At 38.0% G+C, this 20,022-nt stretch overlaps 1 protein-coding gene across 4 annotated transcripts in view; it reads right to left on the reverse strand.

The window, feature by feature from the left end:
- LOC126235897 (serine/arginine repetitive matrix protein 1-like) overlaps positions 1 to 18,481 on the reverse strand; it is a 137,110-nt gene extending 118,629 nt beyond the window's left edge. For 3 of the 4 annotated variants that reach the window (XM_049944839.1, XM_049944837.1, XM_049944840.1), the window contains exons 1-3: positions 18,395 to 18,481; positions 15,571 to 15,913; positions 8,860 to 9,048 (exon numbers count right to left, since the gene is read on the reverse strand). In XM_049944839.1, the coding sequence (XP_049800796.1) occupies positions 8,860 to 9,048; positions 15,571 to 15,794 (413 nt within the window). In that variant the 5' untranslated portion in view covers positions 15,795 to 15,913; positions 18,395 to 18,481. The remainder of the gene's footprint in view (positions 1 to 8,859; positions 9,049 to 15,570; positions 15,914 to 18,394) is intronic. The other variant, XM_049944838.1, reaches the window with a different exon arrangement.
- Positions 18,482 to 20,022: the final 1,541 nt, after the last annotated feature.

Below are 20,022 nucleotides of genomic sequence, written 5' to 3' on the forward strand. Positions count from 1 at the left end.
GGAGGGTCTTCTTCCTGTAAAAAATATCAGTGTGTCAATGGGCAGTGGCAAATATGAAGCCGAGTGAGGATTACTAAGTCCCTTTGTGGAGTCTGAAGGCCATGCACCATGGGCGAATAAAAGGTTTGACCAACTGCAGCTTGTTACCCACTTAGAGCTACTCCCGTTCTCTCTCTCAGCCAACACCCACTTCGTCACACATGACACAACAGACTGCAAGGGGATGTAAAGTTAAGGTGTGGCATTTTTCTGGCAGGCGGCTTTCATTGGTCTCTCAACTACTTCATTCTCTTCAATTCCTGTATGTCCAGGGACCCAGTGGAAGGTCAACTGTTTCTTCTGCCTATGCAGAAGGTGGATAGTGTCATGGACCATCAGAACTATCCTACCTGCTGGGAAAATTTGCCGAACAGCCTGCAGAGCACTAAGAGCGTCAGTGCAGACAAGAAACTTCTCTCTACCGACAAGTGTCCTGTGCTCAAGTGCATTTTTGACCACCCACAGCATAGTATACTGAGAAGTGGCTTGGAATGGGGAGTTGAGTGAGAAAATGTTTAAAGCAAAGACGTTTTTCGTCGCAACGAGATCTATTTACGAAACTTCAGTCACCAACTTTCTCTTCCGAATGCGAAAATATTTTGTTGAGCCCAACCTACATAGGTAGGAATGATCATCAAAATAAAATAAGAGAAATCAGAGCTCGAACAGAAAGGTTTAGGTGTTCGTTTTTCCCGCGCGCTGTTCGGGAGTGGAATGGTAGGGAGATAGTATGATTGTGGTTCGATGAACCCTCTGCCAAGCACTTAAATGTGAATTGCCGAGTAATCATGTAGATGTAGAATTATACATGACTGCTGGCAGTGGTCACGAGAATGTATGGTCGTGAGAAAATCAGTGTGCAGCCAGCCACATGGCACTACCAAGAAGGGAGAGATCATCATATTCGGCATATGGCTGTGGTGCACTGTATTGCATCTGCAGCAGCAATTTGAGCAGTAGTTGGCACCATAGTGACACTACAAACTGTTACAAATAGTAGGAAGATACAAGATGACTTAGACAAAATTTCCAGTCGATGTGATGAATGGCAGTTAAGCCCTAATTGTATAAAAATGTAAGCTAATGTGGATGTGTAGGAAAAATCTGTAATGCTTGGATACCTTATAACTAGCATCCTGCTTGACACAGTCAAGTCATTTAAATATCCAGGTGTAAAGCTGCAAAGTGGTGTGGGGTGGAAAGAGCACGTGAGATCTGCAGTAAAGAAGGTGAATGTCCAACCTCAGTTTACTGGCAGAATTTTTGAAAGTGTGGTTCACCTGTAAAGAAGACTGCCTGTAGGAAGCTGGTGCGACCAACTCTTTGAGTATTGCTTGAATGTTTAGGACCCATACCAGGTTGGATTGAAGGAAGACATCAGAGCAGTTCAGAGGCAAGCTGCTACGTTTGTAACCAGTAGGTTCGAACAAAACGTAAGAGATGCTTCGGGAACTCAAATGGGAATCCCAGGAGGGAAGGCGACATTCTTTTCGAGAAACACTATTGAGAAAATTTAGAGAATCAGCATCTGAAGCTGACTGCTGAACGATTTTACTGCTGCCACAATACATTGTGCTTAAGGACCACGAAGATAAGATAAAAGAAATTAGGGCTCATACGGACACATATAGACAAGTTTTTCCCTCCCACTATTTGCGAATGGAACAGAAAAGAAAATGACAAGTAGTGGTGCAGGATACTCTCCGCCCCGCACTGTACGGTGGCATGCAGAGTATCGATGTAGATGGAGATGAAGGTTCGTCATCCGTACAGCACAATGCATACACATTTGCATGCTTGATTTCAACATTCTGGTGGTTACATCGGTAATTAATATACCAGCATTTCACATATGCAATGGCTTACCACACACTTACAATAACCTGTTATCTTGCAATGTTAATCACTTAAATATGTTATCTAGATAAATGTATGTCCCGAAATTTCATTCCTACATTAATTATTTTTTAGTGCTGCGATTTTTTTTTATCTGTGTGTGTGTGTGTGTGTGTGTGTGTGTGTGTGTGTGTGTGTGTGTCTACCCCTCTGATAGTGGGAATGGCCCACAAGATCTCTGTGTACCCGAGAGAAACTGCCTGTTGCTTCTGGAACTCCTCCCACTAGTTCGTATTCATGTCTGCCAACTTTGCACTGTTGACATACTCCATTCATTCTCAACCTTGGCAACAGTCTAATTTTAATGTTGGGCCCCACAAATTTCTGTCATTAGCTTAATGGTGGCTTTTGCAGTGCCGCAGCAAATTTTGTGGTATTAATAGTAACGTAGGTTCCCGTAAACACCAATTCTAAGATAGTAAAACACAGTCTGGTTTCTCCGGTAGGTATTTCAGAATTTGTACTTGCATTCATAGCATGGAAATTACACTGGTTTCGGCAGGTCAATTGTCTGTCATATTTGCAGTCTGTCTCGCCACTTGTGGGAAGAACTTAATGTCATTATATGTAGCATTTTGAGCACGGAGGTCACTAAACTGCTTTTTCAGTTAGTTTCGCATTCATAAAAGCTGTCTTTCCATCTGTAGTTATTTGAAGTCTTGATGCAAATTCACTGTTTGACCTTATACACTGACTGGCGTTTCTGAGTCCTTCATATTCCCAGGGTAACCAATGTATAGGAGTCTTCCATAATACAAGCAGTAATAATTCAATAACATGTACGTAATCAAATAAACCAATTTTATTTGTACAATTTCGAAAATACACCTTGACAATGGAAAGTAAACTAAAAACTGTCAAAAATGAAAACAAAGAGAAAACCTAACATTTGCCAAGTTAGGTCAGTAGACCAAAGTACAACATACACACTCTTAAGGAAAAGAATGATGAGAGTGTTCGGGGAGTGGGGGGGATTAAAACTCTTATTCATGTCAATTAACATATTACATCCACCCAGATGACCATGTATGTTGTGCAGAAAAGTTTAAAGTGATCACTTATGAAATATTTTGGAGACCTGGAGAGGCTAAAACATTTCATATTGAGTACAGATACATCCCTAATCCTGTAGACGGAATAAGCATGTACTATGTCACCAGCCACTGAGTGTGTATGACAACCTTTGCCACCACGAGTACAGCAACTTGAAAATCAGCAAGCTAAGCAGAATATTAAATTCATTTTTTCTAAGTCCGTAAATATAGCAGCATGTGTGTGTACCTTTATATTTAATAAGTTCAAATAGTGCTTCTCATCCATTAAATGCAGAAAATTAATAATTTCATGGTCTGAACAATATTTCTTTCTTTCTTTCTTTCTTTCTTTCTTTCACTTCTCAACAAGAATGATTTCATCCGTATTAAGCAACATTTTCAAAAGCAGGTGCCTACCTGACACTCTTTTCATAACTTTAATGGAGTGTAGTGTTCACGTGGAATGAAAACCAATTGTGGAAGCTGAAATACAGCAACCAGGAATGAGTTTTCAGAATCGGTATTGAACTGGAGACATTGTCAATCAGAAGTGGAATTGAGAAACTGATTTATAGAAAACCATATTTGAGAACGCACCTAAACACAGTGATTGATAAACAACCCTGCTGTTCTGACAATAGACTGTACTTACCGAGTTTACCAGGTAATGTTAAAGGTTTCTGTAATTTTGTCACTCATCAGCCTGTAACTGATATTGTATTACGTTTTGTAACACTTTGCAAAGACTGAATGAGCAGTTCATAGTTCTCCTAAAAATGTTCCCCTCTGCCAATATTACAAAACAAGGCCTGATGGTCTTAGCGCTTGGAGACATTGACTATGGGTATGTGCACCACTCTTGTGCGAATGTGACAGGGTTTTTTATTTCTGAGCTGAAATATTTATATTATTCCCTTTCGCTGTGCATGTCTGCGAGTCAATGCCTCCTCTATGTGTCAAGTAGCAATGTATCCTTTCGATATAGTTGTTATTCCATCCTGGATGTTCCACGATTTGGATGCAAAATGTAATTTACATTTTGCAATGTAAAGACAAAAAGGCCTATAGCATGCATAAACAAGAAGACAAATAGAAGTCCTCAAAATCACTTTTATGAAAATTGCAACATCAAAATAGCCAGCCCTTTTAACATAGAAAAACTCACTCCTTGTTCTCCATGTTTTCTCAAGGAAATAAATGTTAATATTATGAGGTATTAGTGTTTCTATAACATTATTTTTATTCTTTTGTTTCCATGCAGTAAGCAGAATTAATTATGAACTCCGTCAAAACACCCACCATGAATTTTGCCATTACTAAAAGCAACTACTAACACTGCTAGTTCCTTAATGCTCTCAGTACATCTGAACTGTTTCTAAGACGGATGGTTCCTCAAACTGCCTTTTGTCACTCAATACTGGGCAGTGCAAGATGCTGTGATGATTACACTACTTGAAACTGTTCAAGTCCCATTTCAGCTCACAGTTAATTTGCCACAAAGGTTCTAGACTGTGGTGCTGGCACAAAGTAGTCAGCTGAGAGAGAGAGAGAGAGAGAGAGAGAGAGAGCTGGTTTACACACACTGGATGTTAACATCACCGACAATGAGAAGAAGAATGGTGAGATAGTTCTGACTGAGAAGGCAATGGAGTTTGCAAGGAAATGCTGACAAACACAAGGATCAGCAAGTCAATGGTCTGGTGATATCACAATATACAGAAATACAATTTTTGCAGAAACTTCAGCTTTTGTTGCATAGAAGTGCACTTCCAGACTAGCTAATAAACTCTGAAAACACTGTTCCGTTTACTGGATTTAGTTTCAAAAGGTGCCAGAATAGACAGCTCGTCTTACGTGAATGAAAGGATATACTGTACATGCTAAGACAGCACAATAAATTAGATTTTCAGAAAGAAATGAAGCATCAGAATTATAGTTGTCATTGGGTTCATACACACTGCACTATGAACAAATAATGACATTTTGACAGTGTGCTAGAAGTACTGCCAAACAGAAGTGTATGGCCAATGTTTCATTGCCATCCGTGCAGGCATCAAGTGGTACAAATTTTGTTCTGCGTTCATTTCTGCAAAACTTCAGACTATAAATGGTCAAAAGATGATTTTTAAAAAGTGTAGAGATAAGGAAAGCCAAACTTCTGGCATTAATTAAGTAGCACTAGCCTCCTACTACTTATTCAAATGACAAGATTTTGAAAGAAAATGGTTCACCTTCCACTGCCATAATACCATCTATGGTGACCCAGTCTGGTACAGGGCTTTCAATGTGACACATCTTCATTGAGTTATAGGTCACCTTCATCAACTTTATATTTAAGTAGTTTCTCATTTGGCCTTACAAGGATGAGTGGATCTGCTACCAGACCTTCCCACCAGAAAAAAATCAACAGAAATCAATGGGAATCTGACTCCAACCTACATCTCATTAGTAAAAGGATGATAACCACCGTACCATGAGGACATTCTGCTTGGAGAGTATATAGACATTCTTAAAAAGTTGCTAACCAAATTTGAAACAAGGTTTGACATTATATTGCACCAGGGAGCACAGAGGAATTTTTTTGTCATCCGACTACCCGATTTGGTCTATAATGACTAGCTCCACATCTGCAGCAATATATGGGAAAAAACTCAAATACAACTAGCAGATTGTCTACGGCTTAAAGTAATAAAACAGACCATGATTAAAAGTATTACTGACCTACAAGTCCATTTGTGCGCTTTAAGTATGATGAGGCATACCGTATTTACTCGAATCTAAGCCGCACTCGATTCTAAGCCGCACCTGAAAAATGAGACTCGAAATCATGGAAAAAAAAATTCCCAAATCTAAGCCGCACCTGAAATTTGAGACTCGAAATTCAAGGAGAGAGAAAAGTTTTAGGCCGCACCTCCAAATCGAAACAATGTTGGTCCATTGTAATATGAGACACAATTTAGGTCGAATGAATGACGATACAGCTACAGTAGTTTGGTTCCAGTCGTAAGCTTAGCAGTTAAGCTTTACCAGGTAGCCATTGCTATGCGTCTGGCGGTCCGTCCGTATTTATACGGGTACCCTTACTTATTCATGTGCTTCGTCTGGTTTGAATTGATTGCTTATTTTTCTTTGATCTGCTAAGCACCGTTTTCTATGTTATAGGTGTTTACGTCACTCTAAGCTGAAGATGCATTACTGTACTGTGTCATGCATTGTTTCTCGCATTCTGATGAGTGTATACGGCCTGTCGCCGCTCGCGGCATGGCTTGCTTTTGTGCGTGCTACCGCCGCTTACAATTAAAAAAAAGAGAGGAGAGAGAGAGAGGAATCGTCTCATTAGCGAAATAATGGCAAGAGACTGCTATTTGTTGTTTGTTACAGTGCTTCTTTTCTTTGATAATGATCAACAAGAACCAAATAATGGACTGCGTATGATTGAAAATGTTCTGAACGAGAGTTAAGCGAAAAATTTTCTCCGTTTGAAAATCTTTGCAGACGCCTCTTTAGTACATTACATTCTGCACAGAAATTAGTCATCTTAGATTTAAAAATCTAGTCACTTGCTGTGCTTCATTTCTGACTGTATCACTATTACGCATAAGAATAATACGAATATAAACATGACGTGATATGTATGTTCTTCCGCGTTTGCTGTTGTCTCACTCTAGTTTCGTAGTTTATTCGGCAGACAGGATTTAAATGAGATAGCAGCAAACACGAAAGAATACATAGCAAAATGTTTATATTCGTATTATTCTTATGGTGAAGAGAATATTGCATGTGATTCACAATTCATGAAAGTTCCTATTAGCAACCATCTCTTCTCACAGGTAGGAAAAAATTCAGAACGTAGAGTTGGCCATATTGACAAACATCCCAAACAGTTTTGCCAGTCGGATTTTCGTAGTACATTGAAACGGTACAACATTCGAAGATGAACAATACGGAATTTGTATTTACTTCGAGAGATAATGTATGAAAATGCAGTGGTCGAAACTCGGGGCGGAGGAAAAAGCTCGTCTTCCAACTTTTTTTAAAAAAAATTTATTTACTGACGCAGGGGTTTTGGCGCCACTATTTATCTTTGTGGCTGCAAAGCATGCCTGTGTAGCGCTACATGTATTCGACGGCAGAAGTTAGTTGTGGCTGCACCTACCAACATTTTTCAGAACTTCCGCTTACTTTGCACTCGATTCTAAGCCGCAGGCGGTTTTTTGGATTACAAAAACCGGAAAAAAAGTGCGGCTTAGATTCGAGTAAATACGGTACCTATTTTACAAAAACATCAGTGCCAGCATTGTCAAACATATAAATAATAGTATACAGAAGTGCCATCTTGCCAGCAGCACTACTGTTCAAAACAAACTGCTGTACAGTAGCCACAAAATGTTTGTGTTTCAAGTTCACTAGAAGTCGTTACAGTAGGTGTACACATATTCTTCAGTGATAATTGTACCATGTGAAATGAAGGGGGATACGATCAGTAAAGTCTGCAATGGACTTATACATTAATTTTTATATTATTCTGTATACTCAGAAAGCTATTCTGTATACTCAGAAAGCTGTTTATTATTTACGTCATTACCTACAATATCACCATTTGAGCATATTTCAATTACTGTTTGTTAACTCTTTCCATTTTAACAATCTAACTTTTGTCCTGTTTCATTTCACAGCTTTTTATTACTGTAACGCCTCTTATGCATTATCAGCCCATTACAGACTTAACTGATTGTATCCCCTTTATTTTACATCGTATAATTATCGTTTAAGAATACATGTATAATTACAGTAGCAACATCTGATGAAACTTGCAACATAAACATTTTGTGGTTACTGTACAGTAGTTTGTTTTGAATAGCAGAGCTGCTGACAAGATGACTTGTGTATACTATTATTTATATACGTTCGACAATTCCTGGCGCTGATTTTGTGTTTAGCATTTGATGATGCCACTACGGCTCCAGTATATTAGAGCAAGTTTTTATTAAAACATGTATGCCTCATATTTAAAGTGCACATATGCACATGTGTCAGTAATACAAACATTACGGTCTATTTTATTGTTTTAAGCTGTAGACTACCTGCTAGTTGTATTTGTTTCCCCCCCACAAATTTTGCTGCAGATCGGAAGATCTGACAGTCTGAGGACTTCATTAAATAACGGTGAAGGCCATATCTAGAACACAATGTTCGACATTACATACAAGGTCAGAGAGTTGGTACACTTCAATAAAAGACAGCACAACACAAAGACTGCAAACCCATGGTGAAGAGAAAAACACTAACAGGGATAAAATGAGCATGCTCCGAACTATGAAAATCATCCCAAAATATCTCACTAATGAGAAATCAGTCTCTAGCTGAAATATTGTGTATGACTACCAGGATGATCCAACTGTCCACCAAAGAACTTTCCACACGAGTTTATCTGAAGAATGGAAAAAGACAGGAAACTGTGGAAAACTGCAATATATACCATTGCACACGTTTTGGTTTATAATAAACTTGTTCTTCCTGTCTAAACATTGTTAATGAAACTTCGTGGCATATTAGAAAACTGATAAGATCTTGGACCCAGAACATTGTCCATAGTGGCTAACTTTCTTACCAACTGCACTACCCAGGCATGAGCAACCCATCCTGACAGCTTCAATTCTGGCAGTACTTCTCCCTTATTCTCCAAACCCCACAGCGGCCTTCTTCATTATGTCACTTAGTTACCTTTCTGGTGCTTCCAGAATGAAGCTTTCATACATACATGCGATATTGGTAGACCAAGAATGAACTTTAACAATGGTATGCTTCTATGAAGTTGATCACATCGCTAAGAAGCTGAACGATGTCTTAAAATTATTCCACGCCATGCATTAAAATTAATTTTTTTTACCTAGTACGTTTCCTTGAGGGCATACGACCAGAACGCTCTCTGTCTACATCTCGAGGTACACGCTCCCTCTTGGATGAAGGAGACATTTTTCTCTTTGATGGTGGCACTGGCGAAAATGAACGTACTTTGGATCCACGCATTGGTGGAGAGCGACTCCGATGTCTCATGGGAAACTCTGGGACTTCGCTACTGAAATTCAAGCAATTGGTGACAGTCAAATGAATTACATTACGTTCACTCTTCACTGGTTGGTTAGTCAAAATTATGACTTCTTACTATGGTGTGATGTATGTCAACTGGTTTACAAATATAATACACTTTCTCAGTGAAAAATATGCTACATGTTGAGCAAGTTCAAGACATGTTTTCAAACGAAGATCAACTGTGTTTTTAATAGATTATCTTGTATTTACCTTATTTAATGCTTAGTAAAATTATCATCAAATACACAAAAATTTAATTATAATCAAGAACATTCGGTGATACACCTCCTCCTTCCACTCCCACTTAAACTAGGCAGAAATAGTTAACAGAAATCTAAGAATGCTAGAATAAAATTTTCATTCTGCTGATACAAAACTTCCTCGCAGATTAAAACTGTGCGCTGGACCGAGACTCCAACTCAAAGCTTTGCCTTATGCAGGCAAGTGCTCTACCAACTGAGCTACCCAAGCACAAGTCGCAACACGTCCTCATAGCTTACTTCTCCCAGTACCTCACCTGCCAAACTTGCAGGTCTCCAGCAAAACTTCCAAGACTAGTAATCCTGGAAGAAAGGATATTGCAGAGACATGGCTCAGCCACAGCCTGGGGGACATTTCCAGAATGAAATTTTTTGCTCTGCAGTGGTATGTGCACTGACTTGAAACTGTGAGGACAGGTCATAAGTCGTGCTTGAGTAGCTCTGTTGGTAGAGCACTCGCTGCGAAAGGCAATGTCCTGAGCTCGAGGCCCGGACCGGAACAAAGTTTCAATCTGCCAAGAAGTTTCATCTAACAATGCTGTTAATCAACAGTGTTGTTGCCGTTGTTTTCCTCAGTCCCTAGAATGGTTTTACACAGCTTAACATTATGACAAACATTTTCTGTTACTTTAAAGCATTGTACCGAAACATTGCTAAATGAGGGATCTCTGTCTTTGATGGGCAAGTCTGGCAACACTTCACGCCACAGCCATCAAAAGCTGATTCAAACAAATTTGTCTCAGATTTTATCCAACTTTCCATTTCCAAATGTCAACACATATAGCTAATATATATTGGTTGTTAATTCAATATCTTGAGTTCACTACAGTCAGAATAAAGCACAATCCCCCCTAGCTGCTACTATGTTATTTGTTGGCAGTCACACCACACTGCTAACCTTTTGTGCACTCCGTTTTCTTAGCCAATTGTTTTATACTTTTCTTGCAGTAACACAAAATTTCACCTGAATTTCTTGATATCACCCTTTTTCAGTCTATTCATATAACCCATCTTGTTTCATTTCTGCTGTATTCCTCCTTCACCCCTTTTGTTTTTCAGTTTCTCCTATTTCAATTATGTGCATGCTACAGAACATCCATCTCATTTCAAATACAGTTTCCTAAGTCTGAGGTACTTGACTTTACACCATTATTCTGAGAAGTGCAAAACAGCTACTGCACATTTGATTTTGTGTACCTACATTTGTTCCTCACAGGAAATGTAATGAGAAATAACAAATTAAATTTGAGAAAAGTTATGCTGTCTCCTATATTCCAATTAACAACACAGTGAACATCACCAAAATATACTTTGTTTCTTTTCATAATGTCATTTGTATTTAAATACCTAGAAAGTAATTCCTCATTGTGTACATCAATGAAGGGTGCTCTGAAGTATACCGCTCCCAACCTCTCCCTCAAATAATTCACACAGAGGCGCCTTTTTCATAGTACCTCCTACTTCATGATGCTGAACATTGCTGAAAACTGCATCTCAATTTTTGACTATCTAAATTTTGCCAAAATCTATCCAATCAACTGAAAGTTTCTCACATCTTTCAAAATATCAAACAGGTGAAAATTATTATAAAATATATAACTTGCAATAAATAAACCGACAGCTGTATTTTCATGCCTAATTTTTTTTTTCCAGGGCAACAAGTTTCAGCATTCCATTATGTCATGATCATGCCCTCTATAGTGTCTAAGCTTATACTGACAGACAAAAAAAATCAAGCAAAAGTGAAACAGTATCTGCATCGGCATATGTAACACAGCTATACGCTCAAACAATCTGAGCACGACTGCACTTAGTACGACACAGAGATCGATTATACAGAAGGAAGAGAAAATAGTGTCAGCCCACACTTTGTCCAAAGAAGAAAACAAGAAAAATTGCTAGATATTTGTTTATTTTGTTAGTCTTCAGAGTGGTTTAATGAGATCCACCACAAATTGCTCTCCCATGCCATCCTCTTCATCCCAAAGTAGCACTCACACCCAGCCTTGCCGCAGTGGATGCACCGGTTCCCGTGAGATTACTGAAGTTAAGCGTTGTCAGGTGTGGTCGGTACGTGGATGGGTGACCATCCAGGCAGCCATGCACTGTTGCCATTTTTCGGGGTGCACTCAGCCTCGTGATGCCAATTGAGGAGCTACTCGACCGAATAGTAGCAGCTTTGGTCAAGAATACCATCTTACGACCAGGAGAGCGGTGTGCTGACCCCATGCCCATCCTATCCCGATCCTCCACCGAGGATGACACAGCGGTCGGATGGTCCCGGTAGGCCACTAGTGGCCTGAAGACGGAGTGTCTACAGTTTTTACTCTCTACACCTCCCTGAAGTATCATAGGAGTTATTCCTTGTCATCCTAAAGAACGTTCTATCATCCTGCCCTCCTCCTTGTCAATGTTTTTCACGTTCTGATCCTCAACGACTCAGCAAAGAACCTCATTCCTTATCTTGTCAGTTCACCTAATTTTCTACATTCTTCTACAGTACCACTTCTCTAACACTTCCACTCTCTTCTTTTCCAGTTTTTCCATAATCCATGACATACTTCCTTACAATTTTGTGCTCATATATATTCTCATAAATTTCTTCCTCAAATTAAGGTCAGTGTTTTATACTAGCAGACATCATCATCACCAGGAATGCTCTCCCTTCTTATGCTGGTCTGTTTTTCACCTCCTCTTGCTTCATCTGTCATATTATTTTGCTTGCAAGGTAGCAGAATTATTCTATCTTGTCTATATCATGGTCCTCAATTTTGATGCTACATTTTTCTCTGACCTCATTTATGTTACTCCTCCTCATTACTTTTGCCTTCCTTTGATTTACTCATAATCCATAGTATGTGCTCATTAGGCTTTTTCATTCCGTTTGAAAGGTCCTACAATTCTTCTTCACTATGAAAATAACAATCTAATCAGCAAAATCTGATCATTTATGACATTTCACCTTGTATTTTAGTCCCGCTTCTGAAACTTTAATTTCCTTTGTTTCTTCTTCGATGTATAGACTGCAAAGCTGGGGCAAAAGACATCATCACTTTCTTAAACCTTTCAAATCCACGCACTTCGTTCTTGGTCTTCCATTGTTATTGTTGCCTCTTGGTTCTTGTACATATTTGTATTACCAGTCATTTCCTACAACTTATGACAGTTTTTTTTGTGAATTTCTGATATCTTCGTCCTCTAAACTGTCACTCTCTTTTTAGGTCAACCAATCCTATGAATGTGTCTTGATTTTTCCAAGTCTTGCACCTATTATTAAGCACAGTGTCAGAACTGTCTCCTCGAAACCTTTATCTTTTCTAAGCCAAACTGTCACCTACCAGATCCTCAATTTATCTTTCCCGTTCTACTATACATTATTCTGAGTGGTATCTATCTGAAATTCTATAGAAGATTCTTTAATCCACAACTTATAGACAATCTGTTGGCTTGTACAGATACTTCACGCACATGGATATTCAGTCCTATATAGAGTATTTGCGTAACTTGGTTGGTTGGTTGGTTGGTTGGTTTAAAAGAGGGAGGAAGAGACCAAACTACGAGGCCATCCGTCCCTTGTTCCTAATAAAACAATGCCACAAGTGTGAGAATAAAGCAGACGAGACATGTAACACAAAACGGAAAGAAAGGAAAAACCATAAGAACAAACAAAAAGCAACAAACACTAAAAGGCACAAAAGAAGACAAGAAAACAACAGAGATGCAAGAAACAGTTACAAGAGAGTAAAACAAGGAAGCAGATTACAGTGGCTGGCCGACCACGAAAATAAAAAGGAAAAGCCAGCCACCCTGCAATGCATTAAAACCTCCACCCTAAAAGCACTAGGGTGGGGGACATAGAGGGACAAAGGACATGCGCTAAAACTCAGATCGAATGATAAAACTCACCCCTAAGGATGAAATCAGATCTACACTTAACAAAACTCTTATTCACTTGTTTATTGTCTTGGGTCCTGCAAAGAAAGTAATATGAAAAGTAACTCCAATGGAATTCACAAAGTGTCTGGTAGAACACACAACATGTGCTTAGGTCAGTCGGTCCAGGGCTTTATATCACAGTGGCAGACCATCACCTTCACCTTCTCAGGCAATGTATCACCCTCAAAGACCAAGATGAAGGCACCGGTGGCATTGTCTGCTAAAATTAATGATAACGAGTCTGGTAAACAAAGATGAAGTCGCAGGGCAGCCAAAGAAGGACAGAGCAGTAAATTAAGGGCCACTGTCAACCAGGTGCACCTATGCAATGAAATATTGTGCTCCATGATTTTTTCCTTTCTTTCTGGAGAATCCTGCAGTATGGCTAGCAAGGTGAATGGTGCTCTCCACAGCTGACACATTGGGAGGTGGGGCACATGGAGTATTGGGATGTGATGAGCATTCTCGACATGTGATGCTGGAAGTACAGCAGGAAGACATATGGCTGAACTTACAGCACAGCATCAGCAGCTGGCAAGTAGTTACAACTGAAGTTTTAAATCTGTATACATGGAGAAACATTATTATGTGTATACTGTACGCAAGTGTAGTACAACAAATGTACCGTTAATTTTAAGAATTATAAGTCTTACCAATTGTTATCTCTGCCCACTGTTATTTAAAAGTAGAAATATTTGATCATTTATTGTATGTAATGATTTAAACATCACTTGTAAAAAGATATTCCGCAAAGGAGAAGTAGTCCTCAAATTATCACAGCCTATAATAAACACATGGGAGGAGTGGATAGGATGGATGAAAACATTGCCATGTGCAGAATAATCGAAACAAGAAGTGGTATTGGGCTTTACTTTCTTGGTTGATTGATGTATCTGTACATAATGCATGGCAGCTGAAGAAAGGAACGGGAGCTAGGACTACTCAACCTGAATTCAGAAGAGAAATTGTACAAGTTTACCTAAAAGATATATGAATCCCGTAAAAGGAGCAGGTCGGCTGCCTATCAGTCCTATGTGTGGATACAAATCGCATGTTCCAAGTGATATTAGATATGATGGTATAAAGCACTACATCAAGAAAACTGAGAGGAAGAGAAGATGTGTAGGTTTGCACTGCAAACAGAAATAATCAGCAGTTGACTCAAAATGTGGGAAATGTGATGTAGGACTGTGTCTAGAATGCTTTGAAGTCAGTAAAACAAATGATTGTGAATTATTTTGTGTATGCTGTTATAAATTGGTTTGTAAGAATTATTTTGTTCAAATTTTGACTTACTTGTATTAAAAATCTGATTAATAAAACATATCTTCAAATGTATTTCAATATCACAGAAAATATTTCAAATATGCATCTGAGTGCCCAGCGTATCCATATGGACACATTATGTTACAGACAAACTAAGGCAGAGAAGAGTCAAATAATAGCTTATATGCACTACTTAGATGCACAAAAAGTCAAAAAATTGAAAATAAATTTAAATATCAAATTTTGAAAAATTCGGGCAGTTAAGGGTTAACAAATAATGTACAACATAACATTTATTTATTATTTTCTCAAAACAAAAAGAAATTCCGATTTTGAAATTTTCAAAATTAAAAAATAATTTAATCTGGAAAAATTCAGCACTGATATAAACTGAGTTGCAGTGACTAGAGTTTCAAACTGTAACAAAAATTTTGGAAATTTTAAAAACCAATAACTCTAAAATTAAACACCAAAATTTTTTTTCATGCAAACTATTACTACATCTAAAAAGAAAGAAAGTGATGAGACTTACCAAACAAAAGCGCTGGCAGGTCGATATTGTGTTTGTTTGTGTGTATCGAACTGCCAGCGCTTTTGTTTGGTAAGTCTCATCACTTTCTTTCTTTTTAGATATATTTTTTCCACGTGGAACGTTTCCCTCTGTTATAAACTATTACTACAGATGTACAAAAAAATTATCAAAATCTGAGGTATAAAGAACCTAAACCACTGGCTTATTTCAAATGAACTGACACGTGTATTTACTTCTCGTGCCGAAGTAATTCATCATTTCCAATTCTATTTGTTAAACAAGCTAGACATTTCAGTTTTATGGACAAATTTTAACTGGTAATAACTACTTTCAGTCCACATATAGTTATAAATAATGTTTCCTTCGCCACACATCCAATTTTGATATGGAAATGATTGCACAACCACATTCTGTACACTAAGTAAAGTGACAATGGATTGAGAACTGAAATAATTATCATCAATTAGCGAAAAATTCAGCAGAGAATTGAGACAAAACTTAACAATAGTTTTACCTGTGCCCAAGCTCAGGAGATGGTCTGAACTCCCTGCGTTCCCGGGAACGAGATGTGGGTGGAGATACCCCATGACGGGAGCTTCCCGGCTGTGGCTCAACACGCCGTCGTTTTTCGGATGGAGATGAGCGACCTGTACCTCGACTTCGAAAAGAGCTAGGTGAGCGGCGTGAAGCACGTGATGTGCTTGCACTGGGCTGCCGCGACGGTGAACGAGAGGGCATGAGTGCACCAATTAGTTCTCAAATGCACAGAGCACCACAATCCAACAATACTGTCTGCAGCACTTTATTCAATCACTTCTGCCACTCTGAGATGCCCTAATAATTAGCCAACCTTCAACCTGGAAATAAAAGAAATTTATGCATTTGAAGAGGAAAAACTTTTTACTGAATGAGACATAAAATATTTCACCAAAATTATATGAAGCTATTTTAATGCAACATGGCCAATCTGTAAAAATTAAGAGGCATCCTGCAAGTTTTACTGAGGCATAATAAATAAAAAACAAAATTGTTAAGTCTGTTTACATCTGATAAAATGTTGATAATAAACAACAGCATGGGAAACTAAAAATTTAGCATCACAGGTAACACTCAACTTATCTAATTCTAGTACTGCCTATAACCAGTAACACATGGAGAAGGAAAAATGAATGTTCAAAAGCAGCAAATGTCCTCTGCATACACAAAACTTCGTATTTTGTAGCAGAGTTTAACCCAGCATAATGTGAACCCAGCCCAAATAATAATGTATCCTGTCACATTGCGGGAAACTACACGTTCCATTATCTTGGCGACACCAATTGCCATTATAACTATAGATTGTTGTTTTGAGTGAGAGAGGTGACAATATTTAAACTATCCAAGTGGATATTACAGTATACAACGTCCAAACACCCCCACCCCCAGGAGAGAGGGGGCGGGGGGGAGAGACAGTACAGAATTAAAAGATTACCCAGAATGAATAATAAATGGGCAGCAAGGTAAATTAAATGAATCTTATAAAACCACAAAGATCCAGTGCACATTCTACTCAATGAAAATCAGTGTGCGTGTGTAACATTATTTGCTAGGCTACATCAGACTATTTACCAAATCAGGAATAAAGTCAAAACATAAAAAGGGCACAAAGTGTAAATATGGGCACAATAGAAATCAGCTGAAGTTGAAAACAGTGGTATTGCCAGCCAAGACACTTCTCCTAAACAGCACAAAGAATGGCATGCCAAAATTAAAATCATTCAATGTTCCTCACAAACTAATTGCAGTTTACTTAGATTTTCAAACCACAGCTTTGCTATTTTTCAGGTACTATTTGTTTATAATAAACACCGTGTTGGCAGACTTGCTGATAGCATCACCCGAGGTTAGGTTAAAAAGTGATAATCGGTTTCAAGTTGGTGGAATCAACATATGTGTTACTATGACAAGCAGTTGTGCTATGTTTCCTAAACAATTCAAGTGTTATTCGTAAGACAGTGATTGGACAAGTCAAGTAAGCTATCACATTACTATGACTACATATCACATCAACACATTTATTGTTACAGCAATTATCTTATTTACCTAAGTTATTAAGACCCCCCCCCCAAAAAAAATCATGATTTGATAATTATTTCCACTACTGCTACAAAACAAACACTGTCTTCCTGATGTTACCTCACCGACTACCTGCAACTCGCTGCTGACACACCCCCTTGCATCCCCAAACAACCTCATAGCAAGCACTGTCAACATTCGTATCGCTTAACTAAATGCATTGCTTCTTAGCTGTAATATTACACAAGCTCATGATATGATTAGGACATGACAGACTAGCTCCAATTCATTGCTAAGAGACATGACACGTGCCTGTTTTTCTTTCACCTGCTGGTTAAAACCAGTAGCCTAGCACTGTTGTCATAACCCAAGGAATGGGCTGCCAACACTGTTTCACCAAACACACAAATAGCAGCATTGCCTTTACTCGTAATTTTCACCCAAAAATCATACTTTTGCCATTCTCACAAATTACTGACCACAGAATTCTACGGTTATGTTCTTTGTTCTACTGCAATTAGGCATAGGCTGAACGCTATCACCTGATGTACTATCAATGTTAGTAGTTTCAGAACGTGTAAATCTAGTGTGCAACTGCATGCATTACAATTTATCTGCTTTTCACTACGTTTCATGTAGAATAATATGTTCATACAAAAATAAATGAATAACAAATGTCACGCCCTATTTCTGCTACAGTTCTACAAGTACTTAGTTATCGAAGCAACACTGCTTAATACCTTCCTTTTTATTTTTTATTTATACGTTATTGACCTTATGAGAATCATTAACGAAGTGTTGCGTTGTTCCGTTTTTTATCCTCTCTTGGCAGTAAATATTTCATACGATGAGATCTAAAAACAAATTGCAAATGCCGGCTACTCGTCACTCTTTGCAACATACACACTTCCACATTCAGAATAATGCACTAATTCATTTACTTTTTCGACAAATATATGTCATGTAATATCGATTTTATTCTCACAATAATGTAAATTGATAATTTTCCTGCTGAGACATTTGTACTATTTCAATCATTTCCAGGTGCAAACAAACCAACAAATATTTATTTATTTAAAAAACTAGCTTAAACGTTTAGTAATATATATTCCTCTTATAAATATTTTCGTAAGGCTTAACAGATGAGGCACACATAATCCATATATCATCCAATAAAGCGGAAAACGACAATTTCGTTATAAGTAGACACTACTACATCGTTTTCACACTGTTATACCACATTTAATAAATCCCAAAAACTGCACTATCGAAAAATTACTTACTTCCGTGACAATTTCCACTTAACAAATCGTTAAATCAGAACCAAACGCACTTCGTATCACCAATACCCAAGCGGAAGGAAATGGAAGTCACCCGGCTTGGCGTTACTTCCACGTTAATCAAATGATGTTATTAGGGAAATATACATATTTTTAAATTTCAATACAAGGCTAGATTTGTCGCAAAATAATATTTTATTTAAAAATCACTATAGTTGTTCGAGATAGAAAGTCTATTACATATAATGTCATAAAAAAAGACTTCAACGACTTCCTGTATTTCAACAGCGCGATCTCTTGCAAATTATAAACAATGGGATACCCAGTCATATGAGCGTCATTTCTCATAGTTCTGAATAGTTTTAGATTTCACTTCTCGTAGCAGTATTTACATTTCATTATTCATCCAAAGCTGTTAATTTTTTTAATGGTCCAGTAAATGTAATTATTAATTTTCACTGTCAAACTACGAACATATGTACCTTGTTGTAGTTTGACTATTGATTGTTACTTTATGTGTATAAATAACTCGAGTTTGGATTGGTTGGAGATGCTGAAGAGTTGTCAATAAACTGGAATAGAGGCGACCAATTCAGAGTATTCGAAACCACGCCCACACGTCGATACTGTTACGCCCACATGAAAGTGAAATTCGATAACAGGCAACAAATAAAACCGAATTTGAAAAGTAGTCCAGTTTATTCCATGGTGTCTAAATAATGTTTTTGCCGAACATCTGTCGGTATTATAACAGCCCTTGATATACAAATTAACAAGAAAGATTTAGATATTTATGTTTGATGCCCAGAAGCGTTTCATTATTTTCCACACCAATAAAATGAATACAACCAGTGTACACTCCTCACATATAATCAAAAAGAAATATGTACTGATACACATCTTGGATGATCAATGCACCTTGTTTCCAGAACTGCAATATAATCCAACAGTACGCTGAGTACCTCTATAGCTGACAACTACAGTTGTTACAGATTCAGAGTACACATGTGGCAAAACACATTACATGACAGAGGGATGCTTTGCTAATAAATTTCACATCTTTGAGAGGAAAATAAATTATCATTATAAAGCAATATTAAATTAATTCCTTGCTCCATAGACAAAATTCACGGTAAATGTTACTGAATCGTGTCAACAGACAAAATATACCACACTTGCACTGTACAAATACAAATAAAAGAGAATATTTGTATGGATACAAGCTTTCCGTTTATAGTTTTTGTGCTTGGAAACTGACTATTTCTGCTCATGAATTCCTTTGTTGTACAGAAGAAGTTGTTGTAGTCTTCAGTCCTGAGACTGGTTTGATGCAGCTCTCCATGCTACTCTATCCTGTGCAAGCTTCTTCATCTCCCAGTACCTACTGCAACCTACATCCTTCTGAATCTGCTCAGTGTATTCATCTCTTTGTCTCCCTCTACGATTTTTACCCTCCACACTGCCCTCCAATACTAAATTGGTGATCCCTTGATGCCTCAGAACATGTCCTACCAACCGATCCCTTCTTCTAGTCAAGTCGTGCACAAACTCCTCACCAATTCTATTTAATACCTCCTCATTATTTATGTGATCTACCCATCTAATCTTCAGCATTCTTCTGTAGCACCACA

This window comes from Schistocerca nitens, chromosome 2, assembly GCF_023898315.1.
Source record: "Schistocerca nitens isolate TAMUIC-IGC-003100 chromosome 2, iqSchNite1.1, whole genome shotgun sequence".
In the NCBI taxonomy this organism is placed as follows: Eukaryota; Metazoa; Arthropoda; class Insecta; order Orthoptera; family Acrididae; genus Schistocerca; species Schistocerca nitens.